The 23,049-nt window shown below is 60.8% G+C and overlaps 2 protein-coding genes across 3 annotated transcripts in view; both read left to right on the top strand.

Annotated features, from left to right (window-relative positions):
- Window positions 1-10,319, top strand: part of CADM3 (cell adhesion molecule 3) — a 30,473-nt gene extending 20,154 nt beyond the window's left edge. For both annotated transcript variants that reach the window (XM_041722724.1, XM_041722725.1), the window contains 7 exons: window positions 396-548; window positions 1,187-1,324; window positions 1,623-1,793; window positions 3,796-3,886; window positions 4,295-4,464; window positions 6,921-7,046; window positions 8,134-10,319. In XM_041722724.1, the coding sequence (XP_041578658.1) occupies window positions 396-548; window positions 1,187-1,324; window positions 1,623-1,793; window positions 3,796-3,886; window positions 4,295-4,464; window positions 6,921-7,046; window positions 8,134-8,252 (968 nt within the window). In that variant the 3' untranslated portion in view covers window positions 8,253-10,319. The remainder of the gene's footprint in view (window positions 1-395; window positions 549-1,186; window positions 1,325-1,622; window positions 1,794-3,795; window positions 3,887-4,294; window positions 4,465-6,920; window positions 7,047-8,133) is intronic.
- Window positions 10,320-10,466: 147 nt separating this feature from the next.
- On the top strand, window positions 10,467-13,218 carry ACKR1 (atypical chemokine receptor 1 (Duffy blood group)). Its single transcript, XM_041722726.1, has 2 exons — window positions 10,467-11,874; window positions 12,201-13,218. The coding sequence occupies exons 1-2, from the start codon at window positions 11,851-11,853 to the stop codon at window positions 13,170-13,172; spliced, it is 996 nt and encodes a 331-aa protein (XP_041578660.1). The 5' UTR covers window positions 10,467-11,850; the 3' UTR covers window positions 13,173-13,218.
- The last annotated feature ends 9,831 nt before the right edge of the window (window positions 13,219-23,049 follow it).

A 23,049-nucleotide genomic window follows, 5' to 3' on the forward strand; every position in this document is an offset into this window, starting at 1 on the left:
CTAGAGCCCGTGGTTGGGAGGCTGGGCCCGGGGAAGGCAAGCCAGGGGCTCCTTCCTTGCTGGCTCCGGAGAAACCGCAGTGTCACAGCTCTGACCGGAGCCACGCACGGTCCCACAGGGTCCCCCGAGGGCGACACCCCAAAGGAGCCCCAAGATTTACCTGGTGTCAGTGTTGCCCTGCAAGACTCAAGCCTACTTTTCTGAGTAGTCCCCAAGGCTGCTGTGCCCAAGGGCTCAGGAAAATGACCACGTAAAGAGCGCTCCAACTAGGGAGCAGTCGCCCCTGCCCCAAAGCACGCTAGCACCCTTCTCCCAAAGACACCAGCTTGGGGCGGGAAGGTGAACGTGAAGAGTGCCCGTCAAAGCCCCGCTTCCTGTTCTCCCGATGTCCCCAGCCCTCCGCGACAATCGGATCCAGCTGGTCAGATCTACCCCCCACGAGCTCAGCATCAGCATCAGCAACGTGGCCCTGGCGGACGAGGGCGAGTACACCTGTTCCATCTTTACCATGCCCGTGAGGACCGCCAAGTCCCTCGTCACTGTGCTCGGTGAGGCTCCCCGGCCCCAGGGGGGCTCCACGGCGTGCTTCCATGCAAACCCTGCTCCTGGGTGAGCCCCTGGGGCAGCCAGGGGCCCAGCGAGCCTCCAGGCCTTTTGGAAAACTTGGGTCTGTGCTTCCTTTGAGCTAGAATGACATGCAAAGAGCCCTGGGTTCCAGTCCTCTCTCCTCTCCTTACCGTTTGCTCTGGGAGGAATCTCTTACTCTCTCTGAGCCCGAATTTCCTAACCTGGAACAGGCGGATGCCCATGTCTCTTCCACGGAGCCCCCAGGATGGCGAGGGAAACACGACAGGTGCTTGCAGTGTCCGAGTCTGATGTGCAAGGCCCGCAGCTGCTTTGTGCTCTTCCCGGGGTCCCACGTTTCGGTTTCTTTCTTTGCTCCCCTGGGCTTCACGCCAGTTCTTCAGCCAGTTGTGCGGTGGGGCGTCAGGTTGTGTGTTGGGCCTTCCGTGCCATCTTTAGGGAGCAGACCTAAGAGAAAGAGGATCCCTCTAGGCTTCTACTCATTCTGAAGCAAAGCAGACAGCCGGCATCCTGACCCCCAGAGAGGCCATCTCTGCAGGGAGGGCCGAGGTCACCTCATGGCGCCTCTCCTTCTATCTCGGCCATCCCCCCTCCATGGCAGGCATCCCGCAGAAGCCCATCATCACTGGCTACAAGTCATCATTACGGGAAAAGGAGACAACCACCCTGAGCTGTCAGTCTTCTGGGAGCAAACCTGCAGCCCAGCTCACCTGGCGGAAGGGCGACCAGGAACTCCATGGTAAGCTCCCTCCGCTTTAGGGCCCATGCGAGGTGGCAGCCGGGGGGCAGGGGGGAGAGTGGGCCCCGTGTCTGCATGTCCGCGTCCGTGCACATCAGCATGGTGCAGAAGGAAGGCAGATACCGTGTGCACGCTCGTGTGAGTGCGCGGGAGGGCTTACCGCTTCGTGACTTTCTAAGTTTGCCTGAGTTGTGACCGGCCGTGTGACGTGTGCCGTGGGGCCCGTGCTATACCCGCACATCCGGGCTCACTGCGTGTCCGTGTGTATGCGCGTGCAAGCGTCTGTTCTGCGCTCCAGGAGAACCGACCCGCGTTCAGGAAGATCCCAACGGTAAGACCTTCACCGTGAGCAGCTCAGTGACGTTCCAGGTCTCCCGGGAGGACGACGGGGCGGACATCGTATGCTCTGTGAACCACGAATCTCTCAAGGGGGCCGACAGATCCACCTCTCAACGCATCGAAGTTCTATGTAGGTCGTGGGCTTGGGGTTGAAGAAGAATCAGGTATGAGATGGGGCGGGGAGGGGGGGAGTCCCTGTCCATCCGTGAGGCAGACAAGCCATGAAACGGGGGTGATGGCCCTGGGCCGAGGCTCAGGAGCCTTCCCCTCAGGGGCCCGAGGGCACATTCTTCAGGCTTTGGGGGGTCACGTGGTCTCTGAACTACCTAACTCTGCTCTCGCGGCCCCAAGTTTACCAAGGCCTGAGCTAGGCCAGGGTCACGCCGCTAGATGGTCAACCGTCGGGTGGCTGGAGACCCCAGGAGTCAGGAAGTGCAGGTGCCGCCCCTCGCCCCTGCCCCCGCCCCGCACAGGCTGCTTGAGGTTGGGAAAGTGGCTTGACCCGCGCACTCGGCTCTCCGTGTGCTCCACGAGAAGGGGGACGTGGCCGTGGGCACGGCGTCCTGCTGGACCGACCGCCGTGCTGTGAGGATCCCAGCTTCTCCCTGCAGGCCTCTGCGAGCGTCCTGGGGGTTCTCACCGGAAACAGCCACCGTCGCGGCCACTCCTAGGAGCCCTTCCAGGGGTCCTGGTCGCTCTGTGGGATCTGCCCTGGAAAATTTCAGCCTCACCTATGGAAATCTGTAAATTTCCTGAGTGGGGGAGCCAAAAAAAAAAAAAAAAAAAGAAAGAAAGTACAAAGGGAGAGAAGGTAGGGAGTTGTCAACTAGTGCATTTCTTGTCCTAACTGACCTGGAGGCTGGGCCTTTCCCTAAAATAACTCGAGCACTTAGTCTTCTTTATACGAGACCCAGGAGCCACCCTGGCACTCCTTAAATCGGTCACCAGGCCCATGGCTGACACCTGAACGGGAGGCGGGCGTGGGGCGGGATCACTGCCCACTTGGCGACTCTCAAGTGGAGGTGGGAGACCCGATCCCCGCTGCGGGGACACGGCTGACCAGCGGGGTCTCTCCCCCCAAGGCTTGCTGTCTCCTCCTGGAGTTAGCCTGAGGGCCAAGGGAGAGACACCTATGAAAGAACTTCACAGACTTCAGAGTCCTGCGTCGCTGTGAGGTGTTTCGCGGCTCACTGGTTATGAACGTGGGGTGTCTGGCCCTGGGCCCGAACCCCGTGGACTTCTCCATCCGGGAGCAGACCACCTGCGCAGACTCTCTAGGCCCCACTGCGATCAACAGTCAGTCAACAGATGCTGTTCTCCAGGCGCCGTGCTGGAGGTTCACACGGCCGAGGGGCCCTGAGACACCCGTATGCTCACCTGGCCTGATTCTCTTCGTCCCGTTTCATCTGACAGAAACACGTTCATTAGCTGGCTGTTAAGGTTGGCTCTGTCCTGAGGGGAAGCTCAGCCTCTTTATCTGTTGTTCTAAACCAGCATCTGGTTGTATTGTTCCACGCGGCCATCTGGACCGAGCCTCCGAGCAGCCCTTTGGCACCGGTGGCAGATGCCATTATTCCTTCACAGAACTCATCTAGATTGTGTCAGTGCCTTTTTGCAGCCAAAATATGACCCCTCTCTCTTGCTGTCGGGAAGCTCTTACTTGGCTTCTGGACTGGCCACCCAAACGGATTCTTTGTGCTCAAGTGTTGCTTCCAGCTAAGCTCCCAGGCGGAGCAGAGAGGATTGAGAGATCGCGAGCTCAGTAGATGGTCCAGTGCCCGTTCGCTGGTTCTATCAAAAATGTGTATTAAGGCCCAGGTATGGGGTAGGCACAGGTGAGCCAAGGACCCTTTCTGCGCTCTCCATTGGGACATCCTTTAGGTCCCCACCCCAGACTGATCTTCAGAAATCCAATCTCTACAAGGTTGCAGCTCGAATTCCAAGCATGTTGAGTGGCAGTAGTGGACTTTGCCAGAAAGAGGTAGTGGGCGGAGGTCTCTGTCCCCAGCCCCGCAAGCTCTTGAGACATCTAGGGGAAGAAGCCGTAACGCACCTCTGGATGGTGGCGGGATTGCGGTCCTCTCCTATATGGTGTGGCAGTTTTTGCACTGACACCATTTGCTTCTCCACAGACACACCGACGGCGAAGATCAGGCCAGACCCCCCACATCCCCGCGAAGGCCAGAAGCTGTTGCTACACTGTGAGGGTCGTGGCAATCCCGTGTAAGAAGACCTGCCTCCTGGCCCTGACACTCCTCCTTACCTTAGACCGTGGTCCTCCCTCAGAGCCTCCCTCTCTGCCCCCTACCGTCAGCCTCTCACTTTCCCCAACCCTATTGGGCACCATCTGTCCCCCGACTGTTTCTCCTGCAAAGCAGCAGAACGGGGACCCTCCCTGGCTGCCCCTGAGGTCCCTGTAGGAACCATCGACTCATAATCAGACACAAGTTAGGAAATGGCCTTCATCCTCAAGTTGAACCCCAAGAGCTCACCCCCCAAGCAGCTTGTGTGGTGCCCCTGTACTCCTTGAGCCTGCATTGAACCATCCTTGACTTCCTGCGCCCAGTTGTTTCTTGTCTCTCTTCAGCCCCCTGGCCGGCTCTCTTCCAAACACTTTCTCTACCTCCACAGCCCCCAGCAGTACCTGTGGGAGAAGGAGGGCAGCGTGCCCCCACTAAAGATGACCCAGGAGAGCGCCCTGATCTTCCCCTTCCTCAACAAGAGCGACAGCGGGACCTATGGCTGCACAGCCACCAGCAACATGGGCAGCTACAAGGCTTACTACACGCTCAACGTGAACGGTGAGCCCCCCAGCCCTCCGCGTCCCCCTCGCCCTCTCTGGCCACCCCACACTCTGTGTCTCCATCTCCTGAGAGCACCGCTGGCTGTGCCTGGGGGACAAGTGAGGGGACGAGAGCCCACCACGGGAGGGCCTGGGCCTTGGGCACTAGGTCCACTCTGGAATGTGTGATGTGGAAAACGTCAGCAGAGTGGCGGGCTGTCATCAGCCTTTGCTTGGCTCCGGTGGTCCCATGACGCCATCCTCCCGCCCCCGCACACACCAGGCGGCAAGAACTCTAGCCATGTGGAGAGGCTCCAGAGTCTCTCCAGAGCAGGTGGGGGGTTCTCCCTTTCCAGTGGGCTGTCTCAGGGCGGCTTCTCCCGTGACCACCACGGGACATGTGCTGCCACCGTCACCTCCTGTCTGCAGAGCTTGGGCACAGTGCAGTGGTCCAGGGAGAACTCAGAGATACGTTCGTACTATGCTGAGACACACTCAGGGCATTTCCTCTGACCCCATATCTTCTGGAGACCCTATGACGCTTCTTCCCTGAAGTTCTTCCCAACAGCGTGGTCGCAACACCAAGACTCAGGAGCAGAGACAGGCTGGCCCAGAGGTCCCTCTGTTGGAGAGTTTGCAGAAATTTTGAGGATCTCAGTGGCCGTGGGGTCCTTCCAGAAAACCTTACAAGCTCAGATTAAGAGAAATGCATTGTCGGGGGGAACAGCAGCGGCTCCCATATTGGAAATGCCCATTAGATCGGTGAGCTGATGGCACTCACGGCTCCCGTGGGTGAGAGACCTGAGACCTCAGGACCAGGGTGTTTGTGTAGACGGGGTGATTCTGACCCCGGGGACAGGCCTCAGCTTGTGAGAGCTGCCTCAGCACCACCAGCAGAGCTCTTGCAGGGTGCCGGCAGCGACGGCAACGCGCTGAACTCCAGCATCAGCCCGCAGGTCTCCCTGCACCCATTCTGATGGGGACTTGGTCCCCTGCGGCTGGTCTCCCGCTGGTCCACCTCCCCGCCCCCCACCGCGCCTCCAGGCCTGTCTGACCACATCTCCTTCCAGTGCTGACACCCGGTGGTAGGAGGAGGTCGTGCACCTCCTTCCAGGAGTCTGCTAAGCAGTCCTGATCCCACCCGCCTGGAAGGAATAAAAACGGAGTTCCAACAGAGAAGGACCCCAGAGGTCATTGGGGCCACGGGAAACTGTGTTCTTCTAAGGCATTTCCGTTTGCAGAGCTCCTGAAACAATTATCCTGGATGAATTTTTTTTTTTTTTAATGTGGACTGTGTGTCACCTACAGCCTGGGAGAAGGCCGGGGGTGACCTCTCCCTGCTTCTTCCCATGTGACACCCTCACAGCCACCCCATCGTATGATGGCGCCCCCAGGCCTACTCTCTCCCTCCCGCCCAAGCAAAGCATAAAAAAAAAAAAACAGAACATAAATGTTTTCTTTTCAAATTAGGCGTAGACAGGCAAGGAACCAAAAAGCTGGCCCAGTCAAGCTTGAGGAGACATAAGGTAGGAACGACAAAATATATAAGGAGTCGGTGAGGCATCAGGACTCGAGCTGAGTCTGTGGGAAAACAGTAGCGCTCCCGTGGGTGGGAGAGTCACGGCTCTGGCTAATGTGATTTTGGACACATTGGGACCGTGTCCTGGGCCTGGGCACTGTCTCCTCGGACATTTGGGACTCCCAACGAGGCTGGTGCTGTCCTTGGCGCGCCTGGCCCGGCGTGCGCTCTGAGCATCCAGCCCCCATAGGTGCCGCCGTGGGGAGCAGGTTCTCCCATCCCACGTCTCCGCTTCCTCCGGGAGGAAGCACAGAGTGGGTGGGAGGGGGGCGGAGGCACCCATGGAGGGCGTCTCTGCGTTGCCCACAAACCTCTGGATGGTGGGGCTTACGTGAAGCTGGAGCCCAGGCCTCCCGGAGGACGCATCCTGGAGGACTGGGATTTAGTTGGAACCCCAAACTCCTCCGCCAAGAAGCAGCACTGCTCTTCACCCGGCGTCCACAGTGCACGACCTTCTGTGAGGTGCCGTCCAGGTTCCCGATTCTTGGCTTCATCGGGGTTTCACTGCCCACCCCTGTCTGGTCTTGGGGAGATGGGGAATAGGTTGGGGCGCCCCCCACCCCGGAGAGGCCAGCTCTGAATGGCAAATGGGCCTGGAGAGCCGGAAGGAGTAGTCTGTAAGCCCTGAAAGTACAAGGACCAGAGGCGACGTGGGTGTCAGAGGGATGAACTTTGACCCAAGCTTCACTGCCGCAGGCACAGGTTAAAGGGCCCAGTGTAGGCAGATTTGTCCATTTTCTTCACGGCTACGTGGTTTTGTTTCCAACAATGACTCTTGCAGATGCCGGCCCTCCGTCCGCCGGCCCTCCCCGTGTCCCGCGGCCCCGTGGTCCCCGCCAGGCCGGAGGCGCCCTAAGACAGGGCGGCCCAGGTCTGACTGTGCCCCCTCCCTGCAGACCCCAGCCCGGTGCCCTCGTCCTCCAGCACCTACCACGCCATCATCGGCGGGATCGTGGCGTTCATCGTCTTCCTGCTGCTCATCCTGCTCATCTTCCTCGGCCACTACTTGATCCGGCACAAAGGTCAGAGGCCACAGGGAGCCCGGAGCCCGGGTTGGCCCTTGGGTGTGGGGGAGGGAGAGGGAGCCAGCACCACGCGGAGGCCCCCCCAGCCCGCCCTGCGCCCCATCGCTGGCGATCACCCCTCTGGCTCCGGGGGCTCCTGCCTTAGGCAGCGACCTGCCCCACGGCCACTCAGTCCTCCGCTTCCTGCCCCGCTTCCTTTCTCATCTCTTTGTCCTTTGATCCCCTGGCCCCTTGTCCCCACCAGCCCTCTCCTCTCCTGCATGCCGCCTGCCTGCTCTCCTCACAGACGCTCTCACCCGGGTCTCAGTGGCCTGCTCATGGGCTGACCTGCAGCTTCCCCGTCCCCATCTAGGGTGTGTGTGCGCGGGCACGCATGTACTCACATGTACACATATGCTCATAGGGAGGTACACATGTACACACACAGGCACATGCATATACTCCCAGCCCCGTGCCCTCGTGCCCCCGCACGTACCACGCCGTCATTGGCAGGATCATGGGTTCATTGTCTTCCTGTACACAAACATACACACATGCGCACACAGACACATACACGCCTATGGGCACCTGTACTCCTCATGTGTGCACATACGCAGATGCACACACATACACAGGTGCACACACATGCCTGTGAGCACACACGTGCGTGTATGTACTCACATGTACACATATACACAGGTATGTCTACACATACGTGACACGCACACGTGCATGTACGCACATGCAGAACACAGACAGGTGCACCTATACTCATATGTACACGTGGGTATACACATGCACAGATGCACACATACACAGATTTTTTTCCCTGTTTCATACATGGGAGTCTAATTTAGGGCAGCAGTCATTCATCCATCCATGAGGTGTGCCAGGTGATGGATGCTGGCAGCAAGATGCAGATTGGGTCCGTGGGGAGGAGGCTAGCTCGGGTAGGGAGCAGGTGTGGTGGGCGGGGCGGGACCTTCCGAGGGGCGGTGCTTCTTGTGGGCGGGGCCGTCTGGGGGCGGGGCCTCCGGGGGCGGGGCCTTCGGGGCCGGGGCCTCCGAGGGGCGGGCCGTGACAGGAGGTGCTTGTGCATCCCCAGGAACCTACCTGACACACGAGGCCAAAGGCTCCGACGACGCCCCAGACGCAGACACGGCCATCATCAATGCAGAAGGCGGGCAGTCGGGCGGGGACGACAAGAAGGAATATTTCATCTAGAGGCGCCCAGCCACCTGCTACGTCCCCCAGGGGCCTGCGGGCACTGCTGGGGCCATCACCAACCTGGACTTGTACAGAGCGTCCCCTGGGCCGCCCCTCCCGCTTGCTCCCCAGCCCCCCCGACCCCCCTGTACAGAATGTCTGCTTTGGGTGCGGTTTTGTACTCGGTTTGGAATGGGGAGGGAGGAGGGCGGGAGGGAGGGAGGGTTGCCCTCAGCCCTTTCCGTGGCTTCTCTGCGTTTGGGTTATTATTATTTTTATAACAATCCCAAATCAAATCTGTCTCCAGGCTGGAGGGGCAGGGGCCCTGGGAGAGGAAAGCAAAAGCCCCTGGAGCGTTAGGAGGAGAGCCAGGGCGGAGGGGTGAGGTCGGGAGCCAGGCAGGCATGGGGGGCCCTCCCCAGCTCCCCAGCCTCGACCACAGAGCGGCTTCCTGGCCTTCTGGGGGAATGTGGGGGAACAGGGAGATTGTGAGCAGAGGCTGGAGGGGGCATTCCCTTTGCTAGCCCCCCACCTGGAGCTATGCGCCGCCCTGTCCCCCCTCTTCTGCCACCTGCGGGGCCTGGAGGCCACGCCACCTGCAGCTGGAAGGCAGCCACGCAGGGGCCCAGGGCTTCCACCCCAGGAGGACGCAGGCCCCTGAGCGGGGTCGCCCTGCCAGGGAAGGCTGGCGGGCTTGGGACGTGGCCGTGACCCCCGTGCCCCGCAGCGGAGGAAGCCAGGCCCTGGGCGGGGAGCAGAGCCAGGTAGCCCCTCCGAGCTCCAGCTCCAGCGGCCCTGGCTCCCACCAGCCCCACCGTCAAACAGCATCCACTCGTCCCGACTCATGCTGCCCGCGCCCCGACCCCGTCCCGACCCCTCAGCAGCCAGGCAGACATAACAACAAAAATACTAAATGGAGCTTCACTGCGCTGAGCTGTTTCCTGCCCAAACGAGGGGAGTAATGTGAACCGTGTGAGTGCGTGGGTACCGTGTCCGTGCTGGTGTCTGTGTGTATGTGCACGTGTGTGTGCGACCAGAGGGAGGGCCTGGGCCTGTGGGGGGTGGGGTGTAGGGGCATAGGAGGGCTTGGGGCGCGGGCTCCCGGCCAGGCTGCCTACCTCCCCGGCGCCGTGGCTCCCGCCCGCCCGTCGTGCAAGAGAGAGTCCCCGGACGTGTTTTGCTCAGCTGATCACCTCGTCTCTCCCGAAAACACAGAGCATCCGCCCCTGCCTCGATTTCCCTGCTCAGAGCCATGGAGTCAGTGCTGCAGTGTTTGCTGTGCACCCCTCAGGCCTGTCCGTGGCGCTGACCCCGGGAGGGCCGCGTCCCTGCCTTCCCCATAGTTCGCGCCCTGAGTGGCAGGGCTGGGTGCTCCCTGGATGGCAGGGTTAGGCACCCTGGACGGCAGGGCTGGGTGCTCCGTGGACAGCAGGGCTTGGGCGCACCGTGGGCGGCAGGGCTGGGTGCTCCCTGGACGGCAGGGCTTGGGCACACCCTGGACGGCAGGGCTTGGGTGCACCCTGGGCGGCAGGGCTGCGCACCCTGGATGGCAGGGCTGGGTGCCCCCTGGACGGCAGGGCGGGGCGCGGGGCGGGGAGCCACACCTCCGTCTGTCCCACCTCTGTCCCTGCCTACGATTTTGTCTTCCTTCGTTGCCGTGGAGACGAGGTTGCCCCCCCCCAGGGCCGCTCACCCCCCAGCACGTCCTCCCTGCCCGCCCACCGCCCCTCAGTTCAGGTAACACCCTCACGGGTCTCCAGGCCGCTACGGAGGGCCCTTGGGCGCCCCAGGCCCCCCCACCTCAGCCCAGCCCCCCCACAGCAGTAAGGCAGCAAGGGCCCCCGGCCTGGCGGCTCCCCGTCTCCCAGCACCCGCTTTTGGGAAAACGACCTTTCCTCTCTGAGCTGAACCACTCTGTCCATATTACACAGAAGCCATATTTGTACGGGGGCGGGGGCGGGGCGTTGTGCTGTGTGCGTCTGTCTGTGGGGGAGCAGGGAGGGGGTCGTGTATCTTTATAATCTTTCTAACTCTCCTGTGCTAATCTCAGAGGGGCCACCCTCAATATATCTGGATTATCCGTGTCGTCCGGCTGCCTCCTTCTTGCTGCTCTTGCCCCCGTGGGCCGTGTGCGTGTCTCGCCCCCACCTGGCATCCGTGCACCTGCTGCGCACCTTGCCACCCCCTCTCCCAAGGGCATCTCTGTTGGGAAACCACAGAACCCACCCCCCACACTCGGGGAGAGAAGGGGGTCACCCCCTTCGGCCGGGTCCTCACTTTTCCCAGTATGTTCGGGGTGGGGGGCACCTGCCTGCACCCCGCTGCCCTGTGCCGGCCGAGCCCGGGTAGGTGGAGGTGGAGGCAGAGACACGGCCGACCCTGCTGCAGGGCAGCCCCCCGCCCCCCAGAGCCACTGTGTCGCTCGCTCACTCACGTTGAACCCGACCCTGGAGCTGGACCCTGGATGACGGGGGCCTTGCCTCGTGTGTCTGTGCGTCCGGGCCTGTGCACCCCTGCATAAAGGCGGGACAGCGTCTTGGTGAACCGAGTGGACAACGCCCCATGCCTCATGGGCATGCATGAAGCCGTGTCCCCTTACCCGCTCCTCCCAAAGCCCCGGGCGTCTCCCCACCCCTGGGAGTAACAGCAGACATCACGGAGAAGTAGAGAGACCGGGAGGGAGGGCAAGGGGCCCCAGAAAAGCAGAGGCGTTGGCCCGGGGCCTGCACAGCCAGAGGGCACCGGCCCCGAAAGGAGGCAGCGGGCCGAGATGCCAGGCGGGCGGAGAGCCCCAAGGCCTTTCTGTCTCCCAACCGACACGTGAGCGTGCTGTACCCCGCAGGCTGCCGGCCCATGTCAGTGTGCTGTCCCATGGTCCCCCTGAGCCTGCTTCACGCAGGCCCCTTGCTGTGCGCGGTCTGGAAAATGCTCGCCCTGCGCCCCTGGGCGGCTAGACGGGCGCCCGAAGGCTCCCGGGGGGAGCTTCATTATGCAGCCTCCACGGCTATCCCCAGCCCCCCCCCCCGCCCGGACACCCGCCCACCCCTGGCCCTGGGGGGTGTGCACAGGACGCACAGCCACACACGTGGCGGCCTCAGGCCCGCTCGCACCCGCTCCTGCAGACAGATAGCCCTGGAGCTCCCTCTCCTTGGATCCAGTTCAAGGGGATGGAGACTCCATGAGAGTCCGGCGGCCCCTTCCCTCCGCCTTCCCAGCACCGCGCTTATCTCTGTCTCACAAGTCACCCCCCGGCCTCCCTTCCTTCCTCCTGCTTGAAGATTCCGTCCTTGCTGGAAACCCCCCAGACCCCGGGGCCTCCCTTTCCATCTTCGGGGAAAACAGCCGCTCTCGCTGGCCGCCTTCTTCCTTTCCCGAGGGCAGGTCCCCCCAGGAATCCTTCGCAAACAGGAAGCGCGGGGCTGGTGCCCCCTCGTGGGCCTGAGGCGTGGGCAGGCCATGGGCGTGGGGCGAAGGCTTCCTGAATGCCTGGCTCCCCCCGCCGGTCCCAGGGCCCTGCCCAGAATTGGTGGCCTTCATTAGCCCCCGGCACTTATCTCAGAGCCGCAGCCACCGGCAGGACGCTCGCAGCCCCGGGCCTGCCCTGAGCTCCCGGGCCATGGGGAACTGTCTGCAGCAGCAGGTAGGTGCGGGGCCGCGCCCCCTCTTCCGTCTGCCCCTGGGCCTCCACACCGTGCCTCTCCCCTTCCCTCTGGTGCCCTGGGTCCCCATCATGGTCCTTGTACTTCCACGCAGGCCCCTGGCGCCCACGCCCCTAGCCTGTCCAGCAATCAGAGTCTGGTCCAGCCCCGTCCCCGCTCTTCCTGCTCAGGCTCCAAGGGCCGCGGGTGCTGCTGCCCCGCAGTCCCTGCCGCGCCCACTCCTCTGGGCCAACCTCCCCTCCTCCCCAGGGGCTCTTCAGTGGGGTAAGCGGGTGACCTGACTGTCCCCTCTGGGGCTGTCCTCCAGGCGGCGGATGAGGCCTCTACGGACCTCATCTTCAAGGACGACATCTGGGATGACTTTAATGAGTCTTACGAGCTGAACTACAACTACAGCGGCATGGACGCCGCTGCCCCCTGCCGCTCCTGTGGCCTCCTGGACGCCTCCTCGCTGCCCTTCTTCATCGTCGCCAGCGCCCTGGGCATCCTCGCCGGGGGAGTGGTCCTCTTCGCGCTCCTCAGGCCTCTCTTCCACTGGCAGGTCTGCGCCGACCGGCCCGTCCTGGTGCAGCTGGCCATGGGCAGCACTCTCTTCAGTGTGGTGGTGCCCATCCTGGCGCCGGGCCTGAACAGCGTCCAGAGCGCAGCCCTGTGCCACCTGGCCCACCTGGTCTGGTACAGCTCGGCCTTGGCCCAGGCTCTGCTGATAGGGTGCCATGCCTGCCTGGGCCCCAAGTTGCGTGCCAGCCGGGTCCCACACCTCACCCTGAGGCTCAGTGTGGGCCTCTGGGCCGTGGCTGTCCTCCTGGGGCTGCCGGTCACCCTAGCCAGTGACACTTCCCGCGGATTCTGCTCCCTGTCCTTCAGCAAGGGCTACCGGTCTCTGCAGATCTTGCATGTTCTGGCCTGTTTTGCCTTCTTCACCGTGTTGCCACTAGGTTTGTTAGGAGCCAAGGCACTGACAAAGACGTTGGGCAGGTGGCCCTGTCCCTGGGTTAATGTCCTGTGGGCCTGGTTTGTTTTCTGGTGGCCTCACGGGGTGACTCAGGGGTTGGACTTTCTGGTGAGGTCCAAGACCTTGGTACTGTCCACATGCCTGGCCCAACAGGCCCTGGACCTGCTGCAGCACCTGGCAGAAGCCCTGGCCATCCTGCACTGTGTGGCCACACCCCTGCTCCTGGCCCTGTTCTACCACCAGGCCGCTCGCACAACCCTGCCCTCCCTGCCTCTCCCGGTAAGACAGCCCTCTCCTCTGCACACCCAGGGAGGCAAGTCCTAGCTCTCTCCCCACCTGTCAACCTGCATTAAAGTCTATGCTGCTTTTATGAAGCTGGTGGTTTCTTATTTTATCCGGGGACGTAGGGGAGAGGAAGGAGAATGGAGAGAGAGAGACATTTCAGGCCAGACGTCCCTGCCGGCATCTGTTCCTCTAGCTGGCCTGGGGAGGGAGCAGACGATGGACAAACTTGCTCAGGGTGCACAGATGTTCTCTAGAGGGAGGGGGTCGCTGCCATCTCGAAGGGGAAGCGCAGGGCCAGCAGGGTATAAGGGGAGTAGCTACACCTGAAAAACTAGAAGAGATGAAGAAGGAAGACAAGCTGCTCCAGAAGGCAGATGAAACAGGAATAGAAACCGGAGAGAGAAAAGCAGAAAAGAGAGAAGAGCCCAGAGCGTGGCTCCCGGCCCAGTCTGGCCCCTTCGGCCTTGCTCTCCGCCTTCCAGGTCCCGACACCTGTTGGCTTTGCTTAGAGGTCGGGGAGGGGGCATCCCCGGGAACCCCCTTACAGGGAGCGGGTCAACCTAAGTCCAAAAGCCCCTTCCTAGGAGTCCTGTCCGCGAGGCTTCGGCGGGCCCCTAGGCCTTGTGCATGTATGTATATGCACGTGCGTGTGTGTGTCTGTCCGGCTCCACCTGTTGGGAACCGCATCCACGCTGGCTGCGTGCCTGTGAGGCCTCATCCACATGCGCCGCCTCTGCCTTGGTCCCCGGGCACCTGCGAGCCGGCTGTGCCCTCTTGCAGACCCTCCCTCCGCCTCGCCCCACTCTCCATCCTTGCTCTCAGGATGTGGTTTCGGGATTTACTACTCACTCCTCACCCGATAGGTTTCCTTTCCCGGCCCAGTCTTCCCTGTGTGTGTGTGTGGGATGCGGACAGGGAACGAAAACTCAAGGAGTCGGGAGTCGGGAGGCTTGGGGCGCTTCAAGGGGAGGGGCCCTATCTGGTGCATCTTCTACTTGCAACCCCCCAGTCGCCCTTTTGAACCCCGGCTCCTCGCGAAGTAAGCCTTTCCCCCGGGGACAAATCTCTCTCGCTCGACCTTTGGCACCACGGGTACCCCTGCCCTGGGCGCCTCCTCCCCACATCCCCTGCCTCTGGGGCTGCATCGTGATCCCGGAGGCTTTCTCTGCAAGGGTGGGTCGTGGCTGGAAGGACACGGCGGGGACATCTGCTCCCACCGACGACTCCGGTGCCCAGGCCGGCGCCCCCGGGGTTGGGGCCTCCCTCAGCCCAACTCGCAGCTCGGGAAGCGGGGAAGTGGGAAGGGCATGGTCGGGGCTGCTTCCTGGGGGCGCATCCCTGGGCTGGGGCAGGGCCAGGGCTCGTGGGCGGAGCCTCCGGCCCCACCTCCCGTCTCCTAGCAACCCCGGGGCGGCCGCTGATTGGTGCGCCCCAAGCTGCAAGGCGGGATGTGGGGCCCCTGGAGCCGCGGGAGCACCGGGAGCCCCGGAGGAGAGGAGGGAGAACCAGGGGAAAAGAGACAATTCACGACCCTGAATTATGCCAAGGCCTCGACGGCAGTTGGTTCGCGAGGGCGGCTGGGGGGGGGGGTGTGAGTGTGTGAGTGTGTGTGTGTGTGAGACTCCCAGGGACGCCCCCAGCCACGCCCCTCCCATCCTCCCGGGCGCCCCCACCCCCTCCACACCCCCTGCGTGCAGAGGGCCTGGCTGGGGGGGTGACTCTCAGGACCCCCCAGCCCCACCCCTTCCATCCTCTGGGGCACCCCACTCCCCACCCCCCCTCCGTGCACAGGGCCTGGCTGGGGGGTGACTCTCAGGGACCCCGTCCCCCCGCCCGCCCCCTCCAATCCTCCTGGGTGCCCTGACCCTCCCAAGCCCCCTGCATGCCCGGCTGGCCCGGCTGAGGGGGCGGTGACTCTCAGGGACCCCGCCCCCGTCCCTCCCATACTCCAGGGCACCCCGACCCCCCACTGCATGCCCGCTGGCCTGGCTGAGCGTTGCGGCGGGTGCTCTCCGTCCTGCACCCTCCAGGGTCACCCCGATGCTCTGGGATGCACCCCAGGCCCCCGCGGCTGCACGCCAGCCCCAGCCCAGTCCCCCAGATGCAAATAGTGCCCACGGGGTTCTGCTGGAGCGAAGCCCAGAGAGCCCCCTATCTCGTCTGTCACCAAGCAAAGGCCAAAGCAGAAGCCGGTGGCTGATAAGAGGCCGGCGGTTGGGCAGCCTCGCAGGTTTATCTCCTGCCCATCCCACCCCTGCCCTGTCGCTTGGCCCCACTCTTTCCCCAGGGCCCTGTGGGCACTGTCTACTGCCCTGGGGTGGGGGAGGCTTCTAGGCCTCATCCTGACCTCGGCCGGTCCTTCAAGGCTTTCCCGGGGACCTGCCACCCCAGGCTGTCACCCCAGGCCATCTAACCCAGCCGCCCCCTGCCGCCAGCCTCCCTCACACTGGCATCTCTCCAGCAACCCCGGAGGAACCCAGCTCCTGGTTCCCTACAATCCTTCTGGATGTCGTGTTCGGGTCGGCAGGGCCACTAGCTGCCTATGAGTGATGGGGCCTTCCCGCCGCAGGAAGGACCCCCGAGAGACGGGAGCAGGGGGTCAGCGGTGGGCGCACGCCGTGTCCCGGAGGGGCACCCGCACTGCTCGGGGAAGACCGAGTGGCACAGCGATGCCCGCACTTCGCTCATCCCGGGCCGGGCTCCGTCCAGGGGTTGGAGGAACCGCACTGGCCTTGCACCCTTTCTCCCAGTCCCGAGTCCCTGACCACCCGCCCCAGCCCCATCATCGCCTTCGCCCAGAGGCGACCCTCTGGGGGATTCTGATTGAAAACTTCACTGGGATTTCAAACCCAATTCCTCGTTGGCTCTAATTGCCAGGGATTTGCATGAAAACCATCGCACGCTATCTAATTATTCTGACAGCAGCAGCCCGCCGTCTGGGCACAAGGAGAATCGCAGCTTTAATTAACAATAATGCACCTTGCAGACGAATGTGACTGTTTAGGTTAATTAACAAGTCCAAGTCATTCCAAATCGAATCCGCACATCTTCTGGGTGATTTGGGCAGGAGGGATGTGGGGCGCGCAGCGGGTGGGGCCAGCCCAGAAATGAGTTCAGCAAAAGTGAGCGTCAGCTTTCATGTCTCCCTGGTGCTACTCCCTGGTGCAGGGAAGAGGGGATCTCCAGGACGGGGAGCCCCTTGGGGCGCCGGGTGAGGGGGCTTGGGGGGCATAGTTGTAGGGGATTTCAGCCGTCTTTATGTCACACTTAGATTTAGGAAAACTTTTAGGCACATTTGTGTAAAGGAGAGGAAGAAGTCCTTGCAAAGTCTTGAATTTCTTATCTAAGTCACGGCCCAGGTGCCTGGGAACCCCCCGTCCCGACACCTTTCTTTGTACCACGTTTTGGGGGGCACTTAAAGTTGTCTGCACCCTAAGATTCACAGACCACACTCCAAGGCCCAGCCTTGTCCTCCTCAAGGCTGATGGTTTGAACTCTTTTCCTGAGTCATCCCGCGTCTTGTAGAAGAATTAAACACTGTGTGTGGCTGCAAAGTGCATCTCTCGGAAGGATCCGGGCCTGCTTTTCTGCCTCGAAGCCAAGGATTACTAACCCTCGGGGAAGGGGGGATTGTAGGTCTCTTGGAAAATCTGATGGAAATGATGAAATCTCTCTTTAGGAAAAGAGAATATCACACCCACTATTGGGCATTGACTCCTTCCTCACTGCCCCTGGAGTTAAACTGAACGCAGGAATTTCTGGGAGCAGAGGGACACCTCACCCCAGCTTCCCGGCTCACGAAGCTGGAGGTGCAGGGACCTAAAGAACTCTCTGTTCTTTGGGCAAATCCCGTTTCCACACTAGGCTTTGCTCTTGGCGTCTCTCCTGCCTGGAGCACTCTTCCCTGTGCGTTAGGGTTAAGGGTTAGGGTTAGGGTTAGGGGTTAGGGGTTAGGGTTAGGGTTAGGGTTAGGGTTAGGGGTTAGGGTTAGGGTTAGGGGTTAGGGTTAGGGTTAGGGTTAGGGTTAGGGTTAGGGTTAGGGGTTAGTGTAGGGTTATGGTTAGGGGTTAGGGTTAGGGGTTAGGGTTAAGGTTAGGGGTTAGATTAGGATTATTTTTAGGGTTATGGTTAGGGGTTAGGGCTAGGGGTTAGGGTTAAGTTTAGGGGTTAAGGTTAGGGTTAGGGTTACAGTTAGGTGTTAGGGTTAGGGTTAGGTTTAGATGTTAGGGTTTAGGGTTAGGTGTAGGGGTTAGGGTTAGGGGTTAGGGTTAGGTGTAGGGGTAAGGTTAGGGTTAGGGTTAGGTGGTAGGGTTAGGGTTAGGTTTAGGGTTAGGGTTAGCGGTAGGGTTAGGGTTAGGCCCCTTCCCAATCTTGGAGTCTCACTGCAAATTCTGCCTCTTCCAAGACTGACCTTTCCTGACCTCTAAGGAGATGTAGCCTCGGCCGCCCCATGCACTCGGTGGTCCTCCAGCAGTTCACCTGGGATGTCTCCCCAGAGAGAGGGGTTGTCTCGTTCCCCCACCAGTGTGCTGACTGGTGCCCTGCACATCCCTTCTGCCACGACAGCGAGGGTCAGGAAAGCAGAGGCTTTTCCTCTGTTGTGATTGGAACATAGCCTGTGGTAAATACGTTCTGAATATGGGAATTAATTAATTTCATAGGAATAAAGTGGGTGCCCCCACCCGGAGAGCTCACAGGCCCCTGGGAGAGGCAGGAAGGGAGCCTGTAGAACAAATGCCAGGGAGAGCTCCTCCCCCAAGTCTTCCAGGGCGACTCTCCCAGCCACCTAGTCCTCTGTCTGGGTCTGAAAGGACTGGTCCTCCTGGGGGGGTGGGTGGAGGTGGGTGGGGGCACGGGCCTGATGGAGGGCCCTTTCTGTGATGAGCACTGGGTGTTACATGTCAGTAATAAATCCCTGAATCCTCCTCCTAAAATCTATATTGCACTGTGTGTTCACTAACTTCAATTTAAATAAAATGTCAGAACAAAAAAAAAAAGAGAGATTTCTGGCCTGGGAACATGTTTTCTGTGTCAGCTTGGGGCCAGCCGCAGCCAGGGGGACGCCCCACAGTGGCTGGGGCCACAGGGTGGAGGGCACTCGCTTTCCTCTGGGGCGATACAGCTCTGGGCAGCGGGGGAGAGCTGGACCCGCTGTCATCCTTCATCTTCCCTCGAGGAAAAGTAAGTCCCCAGAGATGCCCCCGGGGTTCAAGGACACGGTCTTCCGCTGGCTCAGAATCAAATTTGGAGTCCAGCCACCTCCTCAGATTCGATCACACTCAGGGAGGGAGCCCACGGTCTTCGTGGGCCTGGGGAGACACTTTGGCCTCCCGGCTGCTTGTTTGTCATCATTCCTTCTCTTCCGCTTGCATTTCAGCTCTGCTCAGCGCCCCCCGCCCCCCCAGGCCCGCCAGCCCTTCCCCACCTCTGCGCCCTGGCTCCTTCTCCACCCTTGTGTAGCTCACCCCACCCACTGCAACAAGCCATCCTCTCTGCAGCTCTGGGCACTCGGTCAGGTAAACCCTTTAAAGCACTTAGGGGTGTGTAGCTCATTTCATTTAAAGGAGGTATTGAAAAAAAAAATAAAAAAATAAAGGAGGTATTGAGTGCCTCCTAAGTGCAGGGCAGTGGGTGAGGTCCCAGGAGACACAGAAACCACTCAGGCACAGTCCTAGACATCGGCATGTCCCTGGCCCCATCTGATCCCTCCTCGTCCCCTTCCATCCTTGGTTCTCAGGACTTCCCAGGCCTCCCCAGGCCTCTCTTTCATAATCTTTTTTTTTTTTTTTTAAGATTTTATTTATTCATGAGAGACACAGAGAGAAAGGCAGAGACACAGGCAGAGGGAGAAGCAGTCTCCAAGCAGGGAGCCCGATGTGAGACTTGATCCCAGGACCCCAGGGTCATGCCCTGGGCCGAAGGCAGGTGCTAAACCACTGAGCCACCAGGGCTGCCCCTCTCCTTGATGATCTTAACTGTGCCGGGGTCCCAGGTCCCACGGAAACCTCACAAAACCCTTGGTCACCTCAACTGCGCAGGCTGGGCTTCTGTTTCACACCCAAAGCCCCCTTAGCAAATCCCAGAGGCTCCCCATCAGCGGGTGGTCCTGCCTCACTGTGGCGGCCAGGAGCGTTCTTCATGTAGAGATGGACGCCTCACAAGGATGACACAGCGAGGGCGATGACCCGGAGGACAGGGAGCGCCTGTGGAGCTGCTGAGGAGGAAACTCTTTACCAATCAGTTGGCCCCTTTCTGCCTGTGACCCGAGGACGAGGTGAGGAAGGACTGGACACTCTCTGCTGGCGGCCTGCGGGGGCTCAGAGGCGTGCACCTGCTTCTCCTCTTCAATCTCCAGGCCACTGGGATCCACGAGGATAGCAGAAATTAAACACGGTCTAATAGAAATTAAGGCAAAACCTGAGTCTTAAAAAAAAAAAAAATCAATTGTGCAAAAACAGGATGGAGGAGACCTGGCTCCACAGAAGTCTTTATTGCAAAAAAATAAAAAACAACAACCAAACAAAAACAACTTAGAGGCTTCACTTGGCCACAGGCTAAAGATGATTCAGTAGCGTGTGTGGCAGCCAAAAAGCTAATGCAGACTCAGGCTGCAGTGGAGACATGGCGCTCAGGCCCGGGCGGGGGTTCGGGGCTCCTTCCTGCCCCTGCTCAGGCCGGTTTGGGAGCAGAGGGCCCAGCTCTGGGGACCCCACCAACAGATCAGAGCCCTTTAAAAGGGAGTGGACAAAAGGACAGACCGCCCCCCTTCACCCCTGGTGGCCAGGGAGAGGCTGAAGGAGCAGAGGAGGCGGGCGGCCCCCAACTGGGCTCATGGGACCCAACGGCTGTCCTGCGAAGGGAGCATCCGAGAAGTGTCAGCTGTGGCTTTACAAGTCGGGACCCTGGGGGTGGGGGGTGGGTGGCGGGAGGAACAGACTGATTTGGGCTGAATGTTAAGAAAGTCGTTCCACTATTGGATTAGAGGTGACGGGCCGGGCGGCGGCATTCTCGTTACCCTAGAACACACGCACGTGCGCACACGCACAGCTCCCTACTGCTGGGGTGCTTGGCTCCCGGGAAGGCCTCCTCGCCCTTGTGCAGCCTGGAGACGCTCAACACCCGGATAAATCGCACATGCTTTCACATGCGGTTGCGGCAGAACGAGAGCTGGTGTCTTGCAAGAGGATAAGAGGACGGATCTGATTTGAGGGATGAGTTCACGGGACTCAGGCCCAGGCTGAGTGGCAACAAATCATGAAGCACAGTAGAGGGATGTCCCGGGCCCTGGGACGCCGCCAGGACTCGTCCAGCAGCTTTTCCCCCAAACTGGCAGCGCATCCCAATCGCCCGGGGAGAGGCTTTCAATGGTCCTTGACTCAATTTGAGATATTCTGAATCAGAATGTTTGGAGCCAGGAGCCTCTGAAACCCCGTGATGATGTGTTAAATGAAAGAGCTGGACCAAAATGCATAATTCTTTGATTCTGGTCTCTAGGTCCCGCCTGCGATGATTTTAATCCCTTTGCTTGAATCCTTGAATTAGAGTCCCCTGGTTCAGAGCCCGGAGATACTTTGGTCTCGTCCAAACCTGGTCTGTAGAACAATGAAGGGATTCTCAGCCAGATAGGCACCTAACCTGAATCTTCCCAGAAGGTCGGTACCATCCCAGGCACCAAATTGCTGCAAAAACAAAACAAAAACCAACCAAACAAACAAAACAAAACCCCTACTGTAGCTGGTGCCTGGGGTCCCTCTAGCGGCCAGGAGTGGCCTCTTCGGCTCCACTCCCCTCCAGACCCAGGTGTGGCCAGAGATTGTGAGCTGCCAGGACCAAGGGGTCCCCATGAAAGGAGAGCCAAGAAACCGAAATGGCACTTTATTTTATTTTATTTTATTTTATTTTATTTTATTTTATTTTATTTTATTTTATTTTATTTTATTTTATTTTATTTTTTTATTTTATTTATTTTATTTTATCTTATTTATTTTATTATTTTATTTTATTTTAAAGATTTTACTTATTTATTCATGAGAGACACCGAGAGAGAGGCAGAGACACAGGCAGAGGGAGAGAAGCAGGCTCCACGCAGAGAGCCCAACGTGGGACTGATCCCGGGACCCCGGGGTCACACCCTGGGCTGAAGGCAGGTGCTAAACCGCGGAGCCACCCGGGCTGCCCCGAAAGGCGCATTTTAGAAAGACTTAGAGGCCGTGCCTCGATGGCCTTAATTCGGATGACTTCCACTCAGCAGAGGACACGGGCTCCGTGGGGTGCCCAGTCCCAGCTCGGGATTCGGGGGAGTCTCCGAGCCCTGGGCAAGTACACCTGAGACTGGGGTGTTGGCGCGGGGCCCTGGGGTGACATGAGCTGCTGCGTCTAGGTGGTGTGAGCTCCGTCACTTTGCTTTCCCAGCTTCAGGTCCCGCCCTGGGCCAGAAGCAGGTGCTGAGGCAGGGAGGGCCGCCCCGAGGGGAGGCCAGTGGCCGAGGCGGAGCTGTGCAGCGAGTCCGGCTCCTGGGAAGGCGGCCACTGCCTTCGGGCTGCTCGCTCACCTGCAGGGGATGCCGCTGAGGCGCTGGGCTGCAGGGGGTCAGCTGCCCACCCCTTCCCACGGCCCCACTTCGCCCTGGGACCCCGAGGCTAGTAGAGCGGCCGAGAAGCTCCGGGAGGCTGCCGGGTGCCCAGGCTGGCCCACGGGCGAGCTCATGGGCTGTGCGGACCGTGTCACGGGAGCCCTGGGCAGAGCACAGACGCTCCTGGGCTGCCCTTAGGACCCCGCGCCCCAGGGACCCCAAGACGACACATGTGGTCACCTGTTCGCCGGCGGCTTCCGTCCCTTGGAGTGCAGTGTCCTCGGAGGCTCCCCGGCATGGGACATGGAGCAGCGCGGAGAACCTGTCCACTTGGCGGGCAGCCAGCCGCCCCGGCTCTCTGGGGACACAGTGACGCACGCACCCCGCGCCCCTGCCACCCGGACTACTGCAAGGGTCCCGGTGAAGGCCGGCCCCAGGCGCAAGCAGGGAAAGCAGGCTCTCGGGCTCCCCACCCCCCGCCCCCCGGCCCCGCTGCTCCATCAGAACCTACACCTCGACAGGATCCTGGGCAATTGGGGTGAGCGCTGAGGCCTGAGGAGCACTGCACGCTGCAGGGACGCTTGCCCCCGGGCTGCCCTCATCCCGAGCCCCCCCTCCCCCTGCAGGTGGAGACCCGGCTCCCAGAGCCCCTGTGGCCTCCGGCCTCCGGCCTGCCTGCCTTCCACACTCAACTTGGCCTTGGGGGCAGGCCCTGCACAGGCTTTAGATGCAGTGAGGAAAGCCCCACGTTCTCATTCCTCCCCCCGCCCCTTGGCCCCGGAAGCATGGACCTCCCGTCCTCAGGTGTTCCCGGCCCACTGCTGAGCGCCAAGGGATGGGGACCCCAAGCTTCCTCCTCTTGCTCAGGCACCACACGCACGGGGCAGGCGGGCACACTCACACGAGCCCCTGTGCACAGCCAGGCACTGTCTCTGGCTTCAAGGCTCCGTGTCTGGGCACCGTGTCTTTTATGCAGAGGCCACGATGTCCCGGTCCCAGCAGCCCGGCTTTGACTGCATTTGGTGGCACAGACCTGCTCCCAGCAGGCTGTGTCAGGGCAGCGGGAGGCACCCTCCCCTCATGGTGTAAGTGTGGGCGGGGGGGAGGGGGCGGGGGGAACCCTCGTAGCCCACTCTCTGCTACCCATCCCCACCCTGCAGATCCCCAAGGTGCCTGCCCTTAGACGCCTTCCTCTTGTTGGCAATCACCGTCCTCACCCCGTGTCCCCCTTTTAACACAGAATTCCTCTAAGGGGGACTGGGAATTAAATAATCGACCGTTGGTGCAAGTTCATTTATCAGGAGTGTTGCTGCGAGGAGGCTGGGGCCCACAGGAGACACTGAG

Source organism: Vulpes lagopus, chromosome 11 (genome assembly GCF_018345385.1).
Source record: "Vulpes lagopus strain Blue_001 chromosome 11, ASM1834538v1, whole genome shotgun sequence".
NCBI classification, from domain to species: Eukaryota; Metazoa; Chordata; class Mammalia; order Carnivora; family Canidae; genus Vulpes; species Vulpes lagopus.

Coding starts and splice junctions, on each gene's coding strand:
- ACKR1 (XM_041722726.1), top strand. CDS start 11,851: ATGGGGAACTGTCTGCAGCAGCAG. Junction 11,875..12,200: donor GGAACTGTCTGCAGCAGCAG/GTAGGTGCGGGG, acceptor GCTGTCCTCCAG/GCGGCGGATGAGGCCTCTAC.